Here is a 20502-nt window from a genome sequence, read left to right on the forward strand (position 1 = left end):
AGAAAGAAATAAAGAGGATACAAATAGAAGTCAGTCAATGATCTGTATTTATATGATATGATCTATAAAAAACCCTAGACTTCACCAAAAAAACCTCTTAGAATTGATAAATACACTCAGCAATATAGCAGTATTCAATAAAAAAAAATCAACAGCCATCATACATACCTGTAACAAACACATTTGAGAAAGAAATCAAGAAAACAATCACCGCCAGACAGTGGTGTACATGCCTTGAATCCCAGCACTGAAGAGGCAGAGGTAGGCAGATCTCTCTGAAATCCAGGCCAGACTGGTCCACAGAACAAGTTCTTTGACAGCCAGGGCTACACAGAGAAACCGAGTCTCAAAATACAAACAAAAACAAAAGAAAAGACAGAAAGAAAACAGTCCCGTTCTTCATAGATTCAAAAAAGTACCTGTAATAAACCTAGCAAAGGATGTCAGAGACTTCTACGATGAAATTTGTTTTGACAGAAAATAAAAGAGCTAAGAATAAATAACTGTTAAATTTTCAGTCTGAAACAGGATATCTAAATCATTCTCCCCAAGGCTCAGGGAACATTGTAGAAGAGAAAAGAGAGTAAAGTTGGAGGAGGAGGAGAAGGGATGCTGTAAACTGTCTTTTTCTCAGCAGGCAAGGTCAGTGCACTAATATCAGCTATGCATACAAAGACTAGTTCTCTTGACATTCCCTCAGGGATTGAGGAAGGGCTCATAAAGCCCACTTCCTCCCAGGGGAACTACTCAGGGTAAAGAGTTGCTAAAGAAGATGGAGTGATATAACCAGTCGTTTAGGCAAATAACACCTTATTCGTATTGATACAGTAAACCCTAATGAATAAAATGACCGACAAAAAATTAGTATAAAAGACATGAAAGAGAAGGTAAATTTATTGAAAAGAGGAGGGAATCATTGAAAAGAAGTTCACCAAAAGAGGACTTGATATGAATATATGTGCATGAAATAAAAAATAATTTTTAGAAGATAACATTTAGCTGCATTTAAATGATCAACCAGAATAACTGTTCACAATATAATACAATGACAAATAAGTTCGAGTAAAATGGCAGAAATTGTACACTCACTAATTTAAAAAGGAATAGATAATAATGTATTTCAAGAATTCTAAGACGTAATGGTGAAAAAAGGGAGATTCAAAATGTGTAACTAGGACAATGGTGCCCAGAAAGCATGTAGGAAACTCAATAGACGGAAATAAATCCAATGTGAAAATGATTGGCTTTTTGACATGATCTGTGCTTTTATATGTGTTATTGTTCTTTAATGTATAGGAATTACTATTCTAATAAATTAGGGCATGCTTAATCCTAGCATTGGAAATCAGAGGCAAGACAATCCCGTTGTGTTAGAGGATGCCCCAGTCTACAAACCAACAAGCAGGGCTACCCAGTGAGACTCTGTCTCAAGAAAGGAAGGGATGGACGGAACTGAAAAAGACAGAAGATGGAAAGACTTCCTATGCTCATGAATTGGCAGAATTAACATTGTGAAAATGGCTTTATTAGCCAAAGTAATCTAGAAATTCAATTTAATTTCCAAATATTAGAATGACATTCTTCACAGAAACTAAAAAAAAAAACTTAAAATTCATATGAAAGCAAAAATGACATCTAATAGCCAAAGCAATCCTAAGCAAAGAGAACAATTCCAGAATTATCAATACATCTAATTTCAAGATATACTATAGAGGCATAGTAACAAAGACAGCACAGTATTAGAACAAAACAGAAAATGGTGTGGAATTGAGTACTCGAGAGAAAAAAAACACATCTATAACACAAAACACACCTATTATCAACTGTTTTTTTTTTTTTTTTAATAAAGATGCCTGGAAAAGAACAGCATCTTCAATAAATGGCACCGAGAGAAGCAGATATCTACATGTAAATGAATGAAGCTAAATCTGTATCTCTCAGTACAAAAACTAGTTCAAAATGAATCAAAATCATTAATTTCAGATCTCAAAGCCTGCTGCTATTAAAGGAAAACAAGAGAAAAGAGCTCGAGGTATGGCAAGGACTTTCTGAAAAGGACTCTAATGGCTAAGCATATAAATTCAAGAATTAGCAAATTGTATAAAATTAAAAACTTCAATGCAGAGGGAACAACCAAGTAAAGTGACACCCTAAGAATGGGAGAAAAGCTTTACTAGCTACAAATTTACCAGAAGACTAATATTAAAAGCATAACTCATTCAAAAGATTATGTTAAAAGGATGAGCAATAAACAGGCTAACTTGAAGAACACAGTCCTCAAATTATGAAGTACAAATAGCCAATAAATATGAAAAAAAATGTTTAGGATCCTTGTCCATCAAAGAAAGACAAATTAAAAAAAGATAGAGAATCTATCTCACCCTAGTCAAAACAGCTATCACTATAAAAAACAATTAGCAACAACATCTGGGGGAAGTAATGGGAATAATCGAAGTTGAAGTAGATCAAGGGATATGCTAAAGCTTTTGCTATAGTTGTATGAGAACACATTTATAAAAACTAATAAATACCAATTAATTTATTTTTAAAACTTCAATACAATTATTCAAATCTACTTACAGTTAGGAACAAGAAACATGACTTTTGGAACTTAGGCAATAATGATTTCAAACACTATTTTAACTTACTCCAGGTTGTGAGTCATGAGACATAGGTAACCAGTTCAGAATTTTAACTTGCTGCTCATAATTAGAAAAACAGAAATAAAACATAAAACTAAGACAAAACACATAGAACCTGGAAACAACCTAAATGCCCCTCAACTGAAGAATGGCTTAAAAAAAAGTGGAACATTTACACAATGGAGTACACTACACAGAAGGAAAAAAATGACATCTTGAAACTTGCAGGCAAATGGATGGATCTAGAAAACATCATATTAAGTGAAGTGACCCAGACCCAGAAAGACAAATATCATATGTACTCACTCATAAGTGGCTTTTAAGACATGAAGCAAAGAAAAACAGCCTACAATTCACAATCCCAGAGAACTTAGACAACAATGAGGACTCTACATACATGGATCTAATCTATATGTAAGGAAGAAAAAGACAAGATCTCCTGAGTAAATTGGGAGCGTGGATCATGGTAGAGGGTAGAAGGGGAGGGGGGAGGAAGGGAGGGAAGTGGAGAAAAAAAATATAGCTCAATTAAAAACAACAATAAAAGAAACAAAAAAATTTTAAAGAAAAATAGAAATAGGAGGTAGGGGTATAGCTCAGTGTGGAGCACTTTCCTAACATGCAAAATGTCCTGGGTTATTTCTACAGCACTGCAAAAAAGATGGTTAAATAATTAAAGAAAACAGTAATAGAACAAGAAAGACTGCATTATACCCTGGTTCAGTATTATTTCATGAAATATTAAAACATGTAGATATACATATATTTGCATGTCATAATATAAAAATGCATTTTGAAACATTTAAAATTTAACAAATTTGCAGACATTTGTGAACTTCTAAATAAAGGATTTAAATCTGATCCCTCGAAATAGGAATTAGTTCACCATCATTAATAACCTCTGCTTTATTACTAATTTCATATTAGAATAAAATATGAATCTATAAATATACTAAAATACACAAATACAGTACTCTACATATACACACTTCATTTGTTCTTGAAGACAATGTCATTCACTGTCATCTCACCTATCAACAAATAAAAAAGATCTTACAGAAAAAAATCAAATTTCTCCAATTGCTACTACTTTAGAATTTACTTATAACATATATGCATATGTATACACATATATGTGCACACATGTGTACATGCAAAAGTAATTTAAAAAGTACAACCGAGCTTCAAACATTTTTGTTCTGTGGTAAAAATGGCCTTTAAAAAAAACTACCAAATATAGAGAAAAGAAGTTTAGAATAACAAAAACATATTGGCATACCCTTTTTCCTGTCCCTCTTCCCACAGGAGGATGACATTCAGCTGCTTGTCTAATAGTACAAAGCATTATTTCAATCAAAGCACTCTCTTGTCTGTCTGTTAGAGCTATAAAAAAAATCAGAAAGAGTTAACCTATTTCTTTTCCATATATGCCTCCTGTAACTCTTATATAAGTTTCTTCTGCCTATGAACAGGAACTGACCTAATGTACTAAAGAAAATCCCATTATTGTCACAGAAAAGATCAGAAAAAGTTAAAATCTTACCTTCCTAAACTTCAGAATTCTAAGTAAATTCACTGTTTATATACATAGGTAAAAGAAAGTATGAATCCAACCACCACACACAAATTTTAATATATATTTTCTATGTATATATTGAGAAATTGTTTCAAAATATAGCCCACACTAGCATAGAACTTCTTATGTAGTCCAGGCAGGAATAGAATTCATGATCCTCCTGCCTCATTCCTCCAAGCATGTGTCACCATACCTGGCTAAAAGTACTATATTTTGATAGAAATTACATCTTTGTACATCACATAATATTCATATATATGAATATGAGGTAGGGAATGTGTTTTAGAGTTAGTGCTTATTCAACCATGTACAAGGCCTTGAAATTGATTCCTAGTACTGATAAAAACAATTACGCAAAGTTATAACACTAACAAAAACTAACAGAATGAGGAAAATCTATTTCCAAAACAGTATTGACAAACAATAACATAATTATCCTTACCTTCCTCTCCACTAAGTGGTTCTTCTAGCAACAAACTATTCATACATTCCCAGTCCTTCAGTAGCTCAGTAGCACAGTCCCACATGCTATCCACAAGGTATGCTGCATGCTCATGTAACTAAAATTTAAAACATCATGCTCTTAGACAAATAGTATACCAGACTTAGGACAAAAGAACAGATGCTTTGTCAATACCATGTCAAAATTCTTAAAAAGCAATCTAATTCTTGAGATCAAATAAATGAAAGAATAGAGAACTACTGTAGTTTCCTGTATTCCATAACCCCTGTTAATCATTAGTACCTCTTAACTTATTAAAATAAACATTATTTTACAAAAAGATCAAACACATACTTATTGCTTATTTGGTAATAAAATATATATTTATTTTGATCTAATATTACATCAGTTAACTGTTCTTAATTCTTAGTTATACTATGATTTTTATTTTAACTGAGTGGGAGTAATAATGGTTAATTAAAACAATTAAATACATTTTGCTTCTTGATTCAATTTATACAAATATCGTTCTCTTCATTCTGAAAGTAAAAGATTATAGTTTTTCCAGCTTGTTTTAAGGGTTGAAGTTAATCAATGGAAAACATTATTTATTTTTCAAACTTTAAAGACAAATATCTTTCTAAGGAAACATCCTCAATAGTTACCAAACTGAATTTAGTAATATACAAAAAGGATCATGGGATAATCAGATCTGATTGATACTATAAAAAATATAATTCTACACATTTATAAAAAGAAAGACTAAATCAAACAAATATGAACCCTAAATAAATCTGAATTTTGAACCCTTATAAAACATTAAACAAACAAATGCTAGCTTAGTGAAGACTAATGTAAATCTGTTTGTACATTAATATTATACAAGACATGAAGCTGGGCACTGAGGCTCACACTCAGCAGGCTAAGGGACTGCTGGGTGGTGGTGGTACATGCCTTTATAATAACATCATTCGGAGGCAGAAGTAGGCGATTTCTATGAGTTGGGAAAAAGCATGAATCCCAGGACAGCCAGGAATACACAAAGAAATGCTGTCTCAAAAAAATTAAAAAAAAAAAAATCCTAGTTGAGGCAAAGGAATATGGATTTGAATAAAACCATGGTTTGTCTGAGCTAGTAAGATCCTGTCTCAAACAACAATAACAAACAAAAACATTTGAAAACTTAGAATGTTCTAAGTCTTTCTTTTACAGGCATTATCTCAGCATTAATTTTAAAAAATTTTACATACTTTTTTAAATCAGGAAGGCTAAAAAGGACTGAGTAACTTGGGGCTCTCTAGAGATGGCTCAGGGGTTAAGAGCACTGACTGCTATTTTAGAGGTAACTGATTCAATTACCAGTACCCACATGGCAGTTCACAACTGTCTACAATCCCAGTTCCAGGGGACCTGACACCCAAGGCAAAACACTAATGCACATAAAATAAAAATATATTTTTTTAAAAAAAAGACTGAATAACTTGACCAAGATTACACAATCATTAATGAGAGGAATACAGTTGTAATAATTTCCAAAATATACATCTTAATTGTTGAATATCTATCTTATTAAATTAGAAAGCACTTGAATTGAAACAGATCTCTGCTGCATTCAGTATTTGGGTATCTGAAATATTTTAGATATACATCATTTTAATACCTTTTAAAAGTCTGAAATTAAGTATAAAATAAACAATAGCAACTAACCTCACTTTCTAAGAAGAAAAAAACCAAAGTCTTAACAAGGTTGGCATTTGGACCTTGTCTTCCCCTTCTCTTCATTATTCCATCTTCTTCTGGATCTCTACGGCTGAAGAGCCTATATGCAAAGAGAAGTACTTATTAGAAAACTATTTACTAAAAACAGAAATTAACTGCATATTCCATACTTAAGCACCTAACAAGAAAATAATGTAAACCTGGGTAAGTGAGTATTAAAGTATCAAGCAAATAACTGATTAAAAAACTTTTCATTTCATTTTTGATAGCCCCAAGTCCTTTGACTTCTCAAATTAGTCATGATGAATTACAAATGCTTTTTGGAAGCCATACATTATTTTATACAATTTCTTCCTTTCATGGGAAGTAATACAATTACTGACCTAAAATATTTATACACCATAATGCTACATATTTTTAACTAAAATGGAACATATCATTCACTTTTCTTCCAGGCACATTATCTTAACACAATGACCATAACAGATAGTGTGGCTCTTTTTCTTTAGAAACAACTATCTAATGTTGGATAACAATTAAGATAAAACTAGTGTGCTTATTTCATACCAAGTAAATATCCTATGAGTTACTATACCCCAAATAAACTTAATAAAATCTTAACAAAAATATTAGCCATGTTCTCTTTAAAAGACACTATAAAATATTTGCTTAATGGTTTCTGTGATCATATATCCGGAGATTTATCTGAAATGTTAAATAATACCATAAAAGTAAGAGAGTAACAGGAACATTTACTTTTTGTAGAGAAATTCTCCAGCTGCTACTGCTACTGGCCGGTGAGCTGAATAAACCAGATGATAGACATTTTCACAATCTTCTGCAGTAAGGACTTCTTCACTACTCCTAATAATAAAAAAAAACAATAATTGAGATTTTAGTAATATCATAACTATCAAAATTTTATTAACTTAATTTCACAAATTTCACAAAACTGTAATGATAACCAATTAAGAATGAATATAGGCTAGACATATTGGCCTTTGTTTGTTATCCCAGCACTTGAGAAGGACAGGCAGGAAGATGACATCCTCAGCTATACAGGAAGTTCAAGGTCAGACTGTATTACTTGAAAAGAGATGGGGAAGGAGGGAGGGAGGAAAGAAGATGGCAAGTACACAAAGCAAAATAAAAGTGACTACAGGAAATGAAAACTTTAAAAGGTTAAGAGAATAGTGTACATACACACTCTCTTCTATACATAAAGCTGTGTATCACAGTAAATGTGTGGTCATCAGAGAACAATTTATGAAAGTTGATGGAGGAGTGTCTATGTGTTAATTTCATTGGTTAATAAAGAAACTGCCTTGGCCCTTTTAATAGGACAGTAAATTAGGTAGGCGGAGTAAACAGAACAGAATGCTGGGTAAAAGGCAGTGAGACAGACGTCAGGCAGTTGCCATAGTGAGTCGCCATGCTTCTCCTCTCCCAGATGGACACAGGTTAAGATCTCTCCTGGTAAGCAACCACCTCGTGGTGCTACATGGATTACTAAATATGGGTTAATTAACTAATAAGAGGCTGAAACTAATGAGCCAGGCAGTGTTTAAAAGAATACAGATTCTGTGTAATTATTTTGGGTAAAGATAGCCAGGTGGCGGGACTCAGCCCACCGTTCCTTCTACAGAAAGTCAGTTCTCTGTATTTAGACAAGGTCTCTCTTGTTCCTTCTGTTTCACTACATATTGAAGGCTAGTTGGCCTATAAACTTCTGGCTGATTTTCCTGTTTCTGCTTCCCATCTCACCATAGATACATACTGCACACATGCAGCTTTGTATGTAGATCCTGGAGAATGAACTTGGGTTGTCAGACTTATGCTTTTACCCATGGTCCAAATTCTTAACCCATGATTTACTAAGATTTTGTTTGACTTTCTTTTTCTTTAAATAAAATTTAAATGAACATTGCATCTTGGTAAGATTTTTGTAACTATATCTAAAACTACCTTCTTTATAATTAGTGCGATGCACATTTCAAATAAATTGGAGTAATAAGCATCGCCATTTCGATACTACTATAGTCAATGAGATAATCTAAATTAAATACTAATGATGGCTACTTTTGATACATTAATTCAATATTTTTCTATTAATACTTAAACTCTACCACAAAGAATATATATTACAGAATATAGGCATTTCAAATTTTAATAGAATTTGCAAAGATATTCTTTGAGGAATTTACACCTGTCCTAGTTTGCTCTTGAAAAAATAATCACTACAGACCATTTATTCTCTTCCAACACTGTATATGAACTTATTTCTACATATGATGGGCATTACAATTTTTAAAATCTTCCCCAGTGATATTTTAAAAAAGTGGAGAGGTTGGCCATTGTGGTACACGCCTTTAACCACAGCAGCCCTGGGGAGGCAGAGGCAGGTGGGTTTCAGTGAGTTCAAGACCACTCTGGCCTACAGAGCTAGTTCTAGGACAGTCAGGGATAAACAGAAAAACCCTTTCTCGAAAACCAAAAGTGGAGAGCCGGGAAGTGGTGGCAAACCCACACTTTGGAGGTAGAGGTAGGTATATTTCTATGAGTTCGAGGCCAACCTGGTCTACAGACCAAGTTCCAGGACATCTGGGTCTATAAATATGCTATCTCTGAAAAAGGCTAAATATATTTTCATATGGAAATTTATTACCAGGATGTAAATATCTAATGTTTTAATCTAACATTTGCTTTCTTGGTTGCTTACAAAAATATTCTTAGTTTTTTTTTTTTTTTAATAAGCTGAATGACTAAGCTGTTTGGGGAACTGAAGTAAGTACATAACATACTAGGCAAGCATAAACTATGGAGCAACAATCTCAGCCTCTTTCTACTCATAGATGGCAGATAGTTGCTCCACCCTGTCTTACTCAACATCCTAAGAGCTGCAATTACAGGTCTGCACTTCCACACCAAGCTTACTATGTTCCCCATCCCTTGATACAGCATACTTGTCACACACACACACACACACACACACACACACACACACACACACACACACCCCATTTACTGACTATTTTTTTTAATCAAGGAACCCCTCATCCTACAATAGAATCCTGACACATACATTGTCTATATTTTTATTTTGTTTATCCAAGCAACATCAGAATTTTAAGGTAACTAAAGCATTGTAAGACAATTCTGTTCAGCTACTCCTTATTTATTTATTAGATAGAATTCTGCTTACAGCCCCCACACACAGACCTAAGAATGGAGCTCACAATCTTGCATATACTGAATAAATGCTCAAGCTCCTCCATTGAACTCAACCCAGCACCAATGTCTACTCTTAATAAAATTTCAAAAATCAATTATACTGATTTTCTTATTAAGAAATGTTTGCCATCTTAAGATAACTTAAACTAGAAATATTTAAGGAGACTATAGATCTTTAAGTATTGTTTTGTTTAAAAGGCTTTCCAGCTCAAATTTTTATGTTCTTTATTGAAATCGACTATTTTTTTTTCTGAGATAGGTCAATCTCCTGATGTTGCCCAAGCTGGCTTTCAACTCAGGTTCAAGAAATACTTCCTACTTCAGCCTAGGAGATATCTGTAACTAGTGGTGCACACAATTTATTTTAGATATATGCTATCTGTGTGTATAATGACTTTATTCATTTCCCGGTATTTATTTATAAAATGTTTCTGCTATTATCAAGAGAGCACACTGATTTTAAGCATACCAACATACCATACAAGTACTTGTTAAAATACAGGACATGATAAATATTCCAGAAAGCAATGGACAATCACTGGTGCAGAAGATGTGGAATTGAAGCTGATGAGAGTGTAACATAACCACTGCATAAACACTATGATGCTTCAGCAGAAAATTAAAAATGGACTGAAAATTTAGCCTGATAATACAGTATATGGCTTCCCATGTGACAAGGTATTCACTTCCCAGCAACCTCATCCCCACAAAGTCCCAGAGAATTACTATACCAGTTTCTCAGTACATGCAAAAGAACTAAAAGCAAGTTCCCAGACAGTTAAACAACTATGTTCATAGATACTTACCTGAACAGTCATAAATTGGAAACAGCTCATGGTTCCACCAACACATGATTGGAAAAATGCAACATGCTATATGCATAAATAAAATACAATTCAACAACAACAGCAGAAGCAATTCTTGATATATCTTTTTGTGTGACATGAGAAAAGGACAAATATTATGAGTCTACATCCATGAATGTCAATGAGAGGAAAATTCATTTGAGTAGAAAACAGAAGAGTGGTTTTGAGTATACGGCAGGAGAAGAATGAGGAATTATATATTTAGCTCCAATATAAAATGATAAAAAAATTCTACAAACAGACACAAGTAACAGCAGCCTAACAATATAATACCTACTGTCACTGATCTTTATGCTTAAAATAGTCAAAATGACAACTTCTATGTTATATATATTTTACTGCAACTGTTTTTAAAAAATAGAAAAGAGTTCTTTCTTCCTCTGTTTTCTGAACTTTACTTGAAGAAACTAAATTTCTAGCTGGGGTTGGTTTTGAGTAGTTCACACCTGTAGTCTCGGCTAGTTAGCTGGGAGTATAAAACAGAAGACATATTTGAGCCCAGGAGTCTAAGACCACTCGGGCAACATAAGACCTCTACCTCTGGTTGGTTGGTTATCTTATAATATTATGACTTAAGCTATTAAAATTTAGGCCTAAATGTATGTGAACCAAGTATATACTAATGTATTATCTAAATATCTGTACATTAGTAATATACAATAAATATATACTTACTGTAAAACAAGAGTGAGTAACTTGATTGCTTGTACAGCAACATCATATTCTTTGTCAAGAGTCATAGACACAATTCTATCCTAAGAACAAAAAAGTAAAGTATTTTTATAGGAAAAGAAAAGTATCTCAAACTACAAATATTTTTAAATACTTTAAAGACTACTAACCTTGAAGCGACTGGTAAATAGTTCCAGTTTGGAATTGAGTTCTTTGTTATAATAAAGTCCTTGTAGAGCAGTAAGACATTTGAGTCTCACTTCACCTTGCTAGAAGAAAGAGGAAACAATATGTTCAAACTATATACTTCCAAGTTCAAAACTGCAGGATATATTTTCTAGTTTAAAATTCAAGCAGCATTTATTCAGAAATACTTGCTAATGAAAAATATAAATGAGTACAAAAGATTAAGCAGTGAGAAAACTGTTATTTCTATAGGTCAGTTGATAATATTTTTTTCAAAATTTATAATAGCAAAATAAGCAGCCTATTTCACAGCAAGTAATATTTAGAAGAATTACATAGAATAAACTTCTCCAAGGCTAATGAGGTAGCTTAAGAATTATAGTTTAAGGGAAAAATATATACTAAAACTCAAATTGTAAGGCCCAATTTAAGCAAGATACATGTTTATGAAAACAATAAAAATTAAAGAGAAACTGAACTGTAAGCCTGTGGCAGAATACTTGCTTAGTCAGCACAGAGCTCTGGGGTTTCACCCTCAGTACTGTAAAACAAAACTTTAAAAAAAGGTGTAAATACATAAAACTCAAATAACAAAGATTTTCTTAGTGCTCTATGGAATACATCACCCATTAGCACTTACATATGTTTCAGCACAAACATAAAGTTGATACTGAGGATGAAAGCAGTGTCCAGGCTCAACAATCCAGGGGGACTTTAGGTTAGAGACCAAATTTTGTCAGAACAGATAGAAACAAAAAAAGGGGTGGGGATGTTCAAGGGATGTGGCCTAAAGTATGCCTACATAGATAACTAATTTTTTTTAGACTGGATGTCTCTATATAGTCCTGGCAGTATTGAAGCTCACTTTGTAGAAAATGCTGGCCTCAAACTCAGAGAAAGCCTCCTGCCTCTGCCTCCAGAGTGCTGAGTGTGTGTGGCTCAGATACTGAATTTATAAATGAGAATTGAAGACAATTAGACCAGTGTATAGACAGGAGAGTCAATGGGGCATATCTTACCTTATCATGCATAGTCCAACCAACATATTTTAAATAGCTGTCATTAAGAAAGGCATCACTATACATCTTCATCCAAATGCCAATCTCCTCAATGCATATAGCTCTGATTTCAGCTATTGCATCCCTAAATGGAGGAAGGGCAAGTAATATAATCAGTGCTACTATACTACCAGGGATGTAGTGAATCAAAAGATGTCATGTATTTCTCATCTACTATTAATGAGACCATGTTAACCTTTGTTGAGGATTAAAAAGATTTGAAAGGAATCATAGCTCCAAATATTAACATGTATACAGTCTAACTGGCAAAAAAAAAATAAATGTAAAAAATTTAAATTAAACAAAATTGCTTAATTGCACAGTTGGTTAAAGAACCTGTCTCATAAACAAAACCTTTACTTTAAACTCTAGACTTGTGATTCTCAACCTTCCTTATGTTGCAACCCTTTAATACAGTTTCTCATCTTGTGGTGAGCCCCACTCATTGCTACTTCATAACTTAATTTTGCTACTGTTATGAATCATAATGTAAATATCTGTGTTTTCCGATGGTCTTAGGTGATAACTGTGAAAAGGCTTGATTTCAGAAGAAAACAGGGAAAGTAATAAAGCAAAATCATAATCTTCCAAGTATAATTACTTTATAAGATTTAGGCCAAGACTAACTGAGTTTAGCTCATGATTCCTGTTTTTAAAGATAAAGTCTCACTTGTGATGCCCAAGCTGGTCCCCAACTCTGGGGCTCAAGTGATCCTATTCCTTTTTACTCTTGGAGTACATAGGATATGTCGCCCTACTTGTCTTTTACTAAACCATTTTGAGTTCACTTTTTATTAATGGCAAGTCATTGAAAGCAATGGATTAACTCAAAGAAGGTTTTAGGAAATAGTAATAATCAATAAATATGATTAAGATAAGGGAATATAAAGTAAGAGAACAGCAGCCAAAGATACAAAAACACAAGCGTTAATATGGGAATATTATTTTTAAAAAGCATTAAATGGATTCAGTAAGTACCAGTTGAGGAAATGAGGCTGAATAAAAATGGAACCAATATTGGTAAATACGTTATAAACTATGCTAAAATTACCTTTCTCATCTGCTAAAACAAAATAACAAAATGAAGCATCTTACATTAATCTATCCAAATTTTCCCAGTGAAATTAAATAGAAGAATAAGGAATTAGCACATGCAATCAAGCAATACAATATACCCTAAAGCAATTTTGTACCCTTACCAAATAATAATGGACTACGACAAGTCAGGAAGAGTACTGCCATTTACTCAGATAAGAAATATCAATGTCAGAGCAGTAAAATGAATTTTCTAGACTTTTTCAGTGGCAGAACTTAGTATCCAACATTTATTTTACTGTGCTACTCTTTCCCTTAATTTGTAATATCTAAACCACAAACAAACAAACAGTCTTCACTTACCGGTATCTATGTACAAACACTCCTTTAAATATTGCATTCATCATATTTTCTATTTCATCTTGATTTTCCTGAAGCTATAAAGAAGAACATACCATTTCTTTTGAATTACAAAGGAACACAACCAAAAGAACACTTAAAGGCTGTTGTAAGTAACAATGTATACAGATTCTACCAGTAATTGATGAATACATTTTTTTTGTTCTACTGGACTTAAGCAACCACAGAGAAAAAAATTAAATATCAAGCAAATAAAATCCCTTGATTCCTGAAATGTATGACTTAACATCTAAAATCTGGCTTGTAAATTATTTTTTCTACTGCATATGAATCTCCATTGTGCAATAACGGTTCATATATTTCTACCATATAATGAGTATTCACAACAAAAACAGGTAAGAAATTTTCATTCTTAGTCTGATGAAAAAGAAGTGTCATGTGAACTATGCTTGCTCAAAACACAAAAAAGGTAAAATAAGTAAATATAAAAAAACTGTATTGTTAATAAATTGTTTTCAGGAAAGAAATACTGACTTGAAATAATAAGTAACATTTCATTCTTGATTAGTTTATTCAGTTTTAGAATTAAGAGAATATTGTTTTATATTCTAAGGAATATTAATTCATAAACATAATATAAAATAAAATTTAAAATATAAAAATAAATTTATAATCTAAGGAATAATGTTTTATAGTCATATTATAAAATTAAGTTTTATATTATTTCATGTGATTTTATAAAATGTATTTCTCACTGCACAAGTAATATCTTCCAAATGATGTTTAAATGGGCATGTATTTATATTCATTAATACAGTCAAGCTGTCATTATCAATTTGTTTAAAATTTTGGCCATAGACTAACGATGTACATTAGCAACACAATATTTACCTACCATACCAGCTCTTACATGACAAAGCAAACAAAAAAAAGGGAAGGAGGACAGCCGTAAAAAAAAAAAAAAAAAAGGGAAGTAGGAGGGATGGGGAGAGGAAAAAGAGGGAAGTGAAGGAAGTGAAAAAAGCAAAACATAACAATGCTAATCTACAAAAGGGGGTAATTTGTGACTGAGTCCAAGGCTTCCCACATGTAACAAAGGCATTCATCAATGCGCTATCTGTGTACCCTTTGGCATATTTGTACTAAAATTTTAATTTCAAGTACTTTTCCCATTCATTCTATATTAATAATTTATCCAAGACTACAGGCATAATTTTGAGATAAAATATACTTCTTAATTGAAATGAACCTATCAAGAAAAATTAAGGTACAGATGCATCAATTCTTCATTTCAAATTACATGAAAAAATGAGGGACATAAAAATAACTTTGCCCTCCACAAATCTTTTGAAATTATTAACCTCAGTAATAAGTTTCATTAAGGCATTTTTATCCATGATTACCCCACAATTTGCCCCTGCACATTTTCACCCCCAAAGTTTCCCTTTCATTCATGTGTACTCTATTAACCTCATAACTCTTTCCAGTTTCATGACTCAACTATATGTATACACCAATATAAAAATTTAAGTAAGTAGTTGTCTTATCTTTTCTTTCTTATTCTTCTCCCCACTCCCGTAGAAAAAAAAAGCTTTCTCTTGAACTCACTCTGTAACCCAGGGTGGCCTCAAACTCACAGAGACCCACGTACCTCTGCCTCCCAAGTGCTGGAATTAGAGGAATACACTACTACTGACTGACTTGTCTTCACTTTTCTTAGCTTTATCAAATCAAATTATTTGAATAAGTAAGAAATAAAGAATTCAAAAAAAATCCAAAGGGTCAAGTAAATAATCTGTAGATTATCATGAAAGCTGAAATCAACATTACATTTTTTTCTTGATCATGCAAAATTTTAAGTCCCATTGTAAAATAGAAAAACATTTTATCAATATTGAAGAAAAAACTTAAGTTACAACTGAAGCATCAAGAGATTTCATTTATCAATGTTTAGGATAAAACTAGCACTGAATTTCATTTGAAACTAAATTTGGTTAGCAAATTCCAATAAGAAGCTTCCAGTCATTTTACAAATGGAATTCACATTAACTATGAAATCTCATTTAATTCTATCAATAAATTGAGGAAGACAGTCAGAACAAAAACTGTCAGTAACATGAATAATTCTTGGTCTTAGATAACTTTCCAGACAAATCCAAGTCATCTTACTCAAACACAATACTCAAGAGTAGCCTACATAGAAAATGTACAATGAGGTATAATTGACATGGATATTTAATAAAATTTGGAGTCAAGTGCATAGGCAACGTTTAAATCTTTCTGGGAACTCGGGTGCTGTAGCTCAGTGGTAAAGCATATACATGTCATTAATAAGGTCCTAGGTTCTATCCTCACCACCAAGAAAAAAATAATTAAGACTTTAAAAATTATCTGAAACTGGCAATTTATAATTAATGGTAACCAAGTTAGTTGCATATTAGTAGCCTAAATATTTAATATTAGAGTTTACCTCTTTACGCTTTTGCAGCAGGAGTTCTAGCCTCTCGTTGGCTCGTTTTCCAATCATTTTATTCCGTTCAGCCTCATACTGTCTTTGTGTATTATCCATATTAATGCTAAGATTTAGTGCCACATTTACCAATGCGGTCATCAACTTCATAGCTAGAGTTTAAAGGAGAAAATGTTGAAATTAGTATAATAGATGCAAACTTGTATTAACAAGATCAAATTACAAGAAATTGAGCAATATTCTGCTTTTTGACTGAAATAAAGCATACAACTTTTTCATAGCTGAAAGCAGCACATACTGTCTGGAATATTATGGGTCAGTAAACTTTCTACTTAGTAGCTATCATGAATTGGATTATCTACTAATTCTCACAAAATCCCACCAAAACAAGAGCTAAGGAAATTGAAACTCAAAGACATTAAGAAATCTGGCCTTGAACTGAAAAGCTGGTTCAGCAGTTATAAGCACTGGCTGCTCTTCCAGACAACCCAAGTTCAAGTACCAGCACCTACATGGCAGCTCATAGCCATCTATAACTCCAGTTGTAGGGAATCCAAAGCACTATTCTGCCCTCCCCAAGCAACAGACACACATGGTATACAGACATACATGGAAAAAAAAAACATGCATACACATAAAATAAAGTATGTTTTAAAAGAAAAAAGAAATCTGTCCTATGTTATATATGTAAGTTCAACTGGAACTCAGAATAATGTATATACTAAGTACAGAACATATTTACCAGCCAGTATTTTAGGAAGTATTTCTTACAATGAAGTTTAAAGATTGTGATTTATCTTCTAAGAAAATTAAAGTTTATATAATATTCATTTTACCATCCCTCTGCCTAAAGTAGGAAGAATCAAATACTATTTTTAAAAGAATGTTTTGAGATGGGCTCTTATCACTATTGCCCAGGCTAGCCTAGGACTGACTATATAGACCAGTCTAGTCTCTAGTTTCTACCTAATGAAAATCCTCCAGTGTCAGCCTCTGGGTACAAAGATTATAAATAAAAGCCACCATTCTCAAATTTAACTGCCTCACATCAAATCATTTTGGGTTAAGAGTTTCTTGTCCATGTTTAGTTTTCCTGTTGGATATCATCACAAAGACAATAATAAATTTGTCAAGAGACATTGTATGTACATATGCATGCATCACTTACAATGAAATGACAATTAACAAAAAAAGCTTTTTTAATGAAACGTCCTCTAGATCTCTACTTTTTGTAGTAACTTGAGAGAAGACTACTTTTGTCTGGTATTTTTAATGTATTAATCTTTAATACAAAAATCTAATTCCATCCTTTCTTTACCATATTCCAGACCACCTGCCATACAGTACATTAAATGATATAACAAAGCAACAGTGTAATTTGATTTGTGGTTATTGGGTATTTTTCTGTTGTAAGTTATTTAACACCTAGAGGAAAAAAAATCAAAAATAAAAATACCAATTGACTATCAATAGTTCACACTTGGCAGAAGAAAAGAAATATTGACTTAGGGGATACACACACAGACACACACACACACATACATATTTTTTTTAAAGTAGCACTCAGGATACAGAAGCAGGCAAGTTGTCTTTGAGTTAGAGGCCAGCTCTGGAGAATGAATTCCAAGCCAGACAGAACTACACAGTGAGATGTCTCAAAAATACTTAAAAGAAATTATTACTGTTTCCTCATTGATGGTAATCTTCCTTGTCTATAAACAAGAGGAATGCTCATAAAATATTTCAAAATACCAACCTGCCAGGGTGCTTGTATGTCGAAATGCTCTGACTTGTGAATCAGACAATCCAGTAAGAAGTGAAATGACAGTATCCATCATGTACTCATCATATATGATACTATATTGACACTGCCGTACTAATACACCAATGAACTCACAAAAACTGGACTTGAACTTCTTCCACTGAGGGCCAGCCATGGTGAGTGGATAATCCCCACTATCCTAAAAAAAAGTTTAAAACAGAAATTCATTTCAAGTTCATAGCTTAGTTCATTTACTTTTAATGTACCCCAGGCAAAAGCATAATACTATCTTATCTTACTTTCTTTTTCAACAATGAATTCTCAAAGAAAGCAAAAGAATATGTAAAGATAGATGTATTCATCTTTGAACATTGACCTTTTACTTAAGATCAAAGTAGAGACTTTAATAGACCTCACTTTAATCAATGAAATTAAATATCAATTTCTGGCATCAGTACTCCCTCATCAAAGTAGAACATTCTTTTGAAAAGCACAAATATACCTACTAAATTTCTTTAGACCAAACAAAAATTATACCTTCTGTTTTGAAATAATAAACTGTATTCTCAGCCAGTCAAATAGACTAATATATAAAACAAAAATCAGTTAATTTTTTTATTAGATTCAAGACACCAGATAGTCAACAGGCATAAGCAACCACATAATTTAACAAATGCAAAACAAGGAATATAGCTCAGCAGTAGGACACTTGCTAGAATGAGTAAGGGCTTTAATTTGACCACAAGCATCAAACAATAAAACAAAATTAAATAAATATGAGAAAAGGAAATGTAGCTACTACAGTCGCCCAAAGTTAGCACTCAGGTTTTCCTCTGTATAAAAATGGGGAGCATTCATCATTCTGAACTAAGAGTCTCTAGAAATTATTAAAAATACGTCCTAGACTGAGTTTTTAGCTTATCAGTAGAGCACGTGTCAAGAGTAAGGCCCTGGGTTTCATCCATAATATGTACGTACACATAAAAATATTTAAATGAATACTTAAAACAGATACCAATAGTTTGTAAAAACTGCAAAAGGGCTTCTGACAAGAAAAACAAAATGATTTAAAATCAATTTAATGTTTAACTTCATAATTAATTTATTTAACTCATGCTATAAAGAAGTCCAACTGTGCTTGAGAATAAGGTCCTGGAATACTCAATAAAAGGATTCCTTTCTGTTTATTTTTTGGACGAATGAGGATTAAACCCAGGGTCTAGATCGTGTTAAATGCACACTCTTGACACTGAGCTACTGATGAGCTCATTTAGTTGATTATATTGAAATACAGTTGTGAGCAAATTGGTTTGCTGAGATTTTTTAATCATATTTCAAGATGATTAACTCATACCCTAGTTTTCTTTTACTAAGAAGGTTCTCACTAAAACATTTATTATTGAAAGATTAAAAAAATACCATTGCTCATAAATACCTTCCTGCTACTAAGGGACTGATTAATAGCACTTAGTGGCATCAAAACCATTTTAACAACTCATCTGTCTCTTAGAATGAGAGTTGAAAGCTTTTTCATTAGACAGAGTAAGAAAAAAATGACCAAATAAAATAAGTGAGACAAGTGTTTCTACTTGAAAATGCAAGTCATTTTGGAAGCGTAAAACTCCTGGTGCTGGAATACAGCTATGAATTAAAAAAACACACAAATTTCTGTCCTGAAGAAGTTTTCAATTTAGTAAATTTACCAGTGATTTATTGGTAACAATACTTCAATGACATTATTGCGATAATCAATTGCAATATATCACTATTTTTTGTTCATAGAGTTGAAATATAAGGGTTTTTATGTAATAATCTATACATTCTTCATCTAAACTACCTAGTTACTCAAATACTTTAACAAATCTTCCTTTTCCAATATTTCACAATGTTACACTCTCAATTATTTGTTCCTGACTTTTATTTTTATAATAACAGTTATTAAGTTCTTGCTATATGCAAAGAATTTTAAAATGCTATGCAATTTTCAAACATCTTCAGAGCAGCCTTATAACAAAACTATTATCCCCATTTACAGATGAGACTAATGCTAAGACATAGCTATCATCTGATGAATATAATAAGCAATATCTACAATATAAGGACTTAAAAATATGTACATGTTAAGCCACAATTGTCATGAATAAAATTAAAACATTTAGAATGTTACCTCATCAAATTCTTCAGTCATTTTTCGAATTATCTCAGAGTTCTGCATATGTCTAAACATCTCTGCTGTGACAACTCCTGAAATTTCCAAGTATTAGAAGTTAATATAAGGAGGAAAAGAACTACAGAGAATATAAAATAGCACATCTATGTCTACACTCACAATAAAAGCATACTTCTTAAGCTGACAGGTATGATTCTTCCTAGCATGATCACTTTTGAACACTACTACCTGTATTACTTTACTCATACCATGACATACTATAATACAACCATTCCTCTGTATCCATGGGGAATGGGATAGCACAATTCTTGGG

The 20502-nt window shown here is 32.5% G+C and overlaps 1 protein-coding gene across 6 annotated transcripts in view; it reads right to left on the bottom strand.

Moving 5' to 3' along the window:
- The window catches only part of Stag2 (stromal antigen 2), a 130622-nt gene that overhangs the window by 38277 nt on the left and 71843 nt on the right, over positions 1-20502 (bottom strand). For all 6 annotated transcript variants that reach the window (XM_038316052.2, XM_038316053.2, XM_038316049.2 and 3 more), the window contains exons 6-16: positions 20187-20263; positions 18014-18218; positions 16258-16409; positions 13791-13864; positions 12354-12477; positions 11319-11417; positions 11152-11231; positions 7136-7243; positions 6368-6479; positions 4661-4778; positions 3922-4025 (exon numbers count right to left, since the gene is read on the bottom strand). In XM_038316052.2, the coding sequence (XP_038171980.1) occupies positions 3922-4025; positions 4661-4778; positions 6368-6479; positions 7136-7243; positions 11152-11231; positions 11319-11417; positions 12354-12477; positions 13791-13864; positions 16258-16409; positions 18014-18218; positions 20187-20263 (1253 nt within the window). The remainder of the gene's footprint in view (positions 1-3921; positions 4026-4660; positions 4779-6367; positions 6480-7135; positions 7244-11151; positions 11232-11318; positions 11418-12353; positions 12478-13790; positions 13865-16257; positions 16410-18013; positions 18219-20186; positions 20264-20502) is intronic.

The sequence above is a fragment of the Arvicola amphibius genome, chromosome X (assembly GCF_903992535.2).
Source record: "Arvicola amphibius chromosome X, mArvAmp1.2, whole genome shotgun sequence".
Lineage (NCBI taxonomy): Eukaryota > Metazoa > Chordata > Mammalia > Rodentia > Cricetidae > Arvicola > Arvicola amphibius.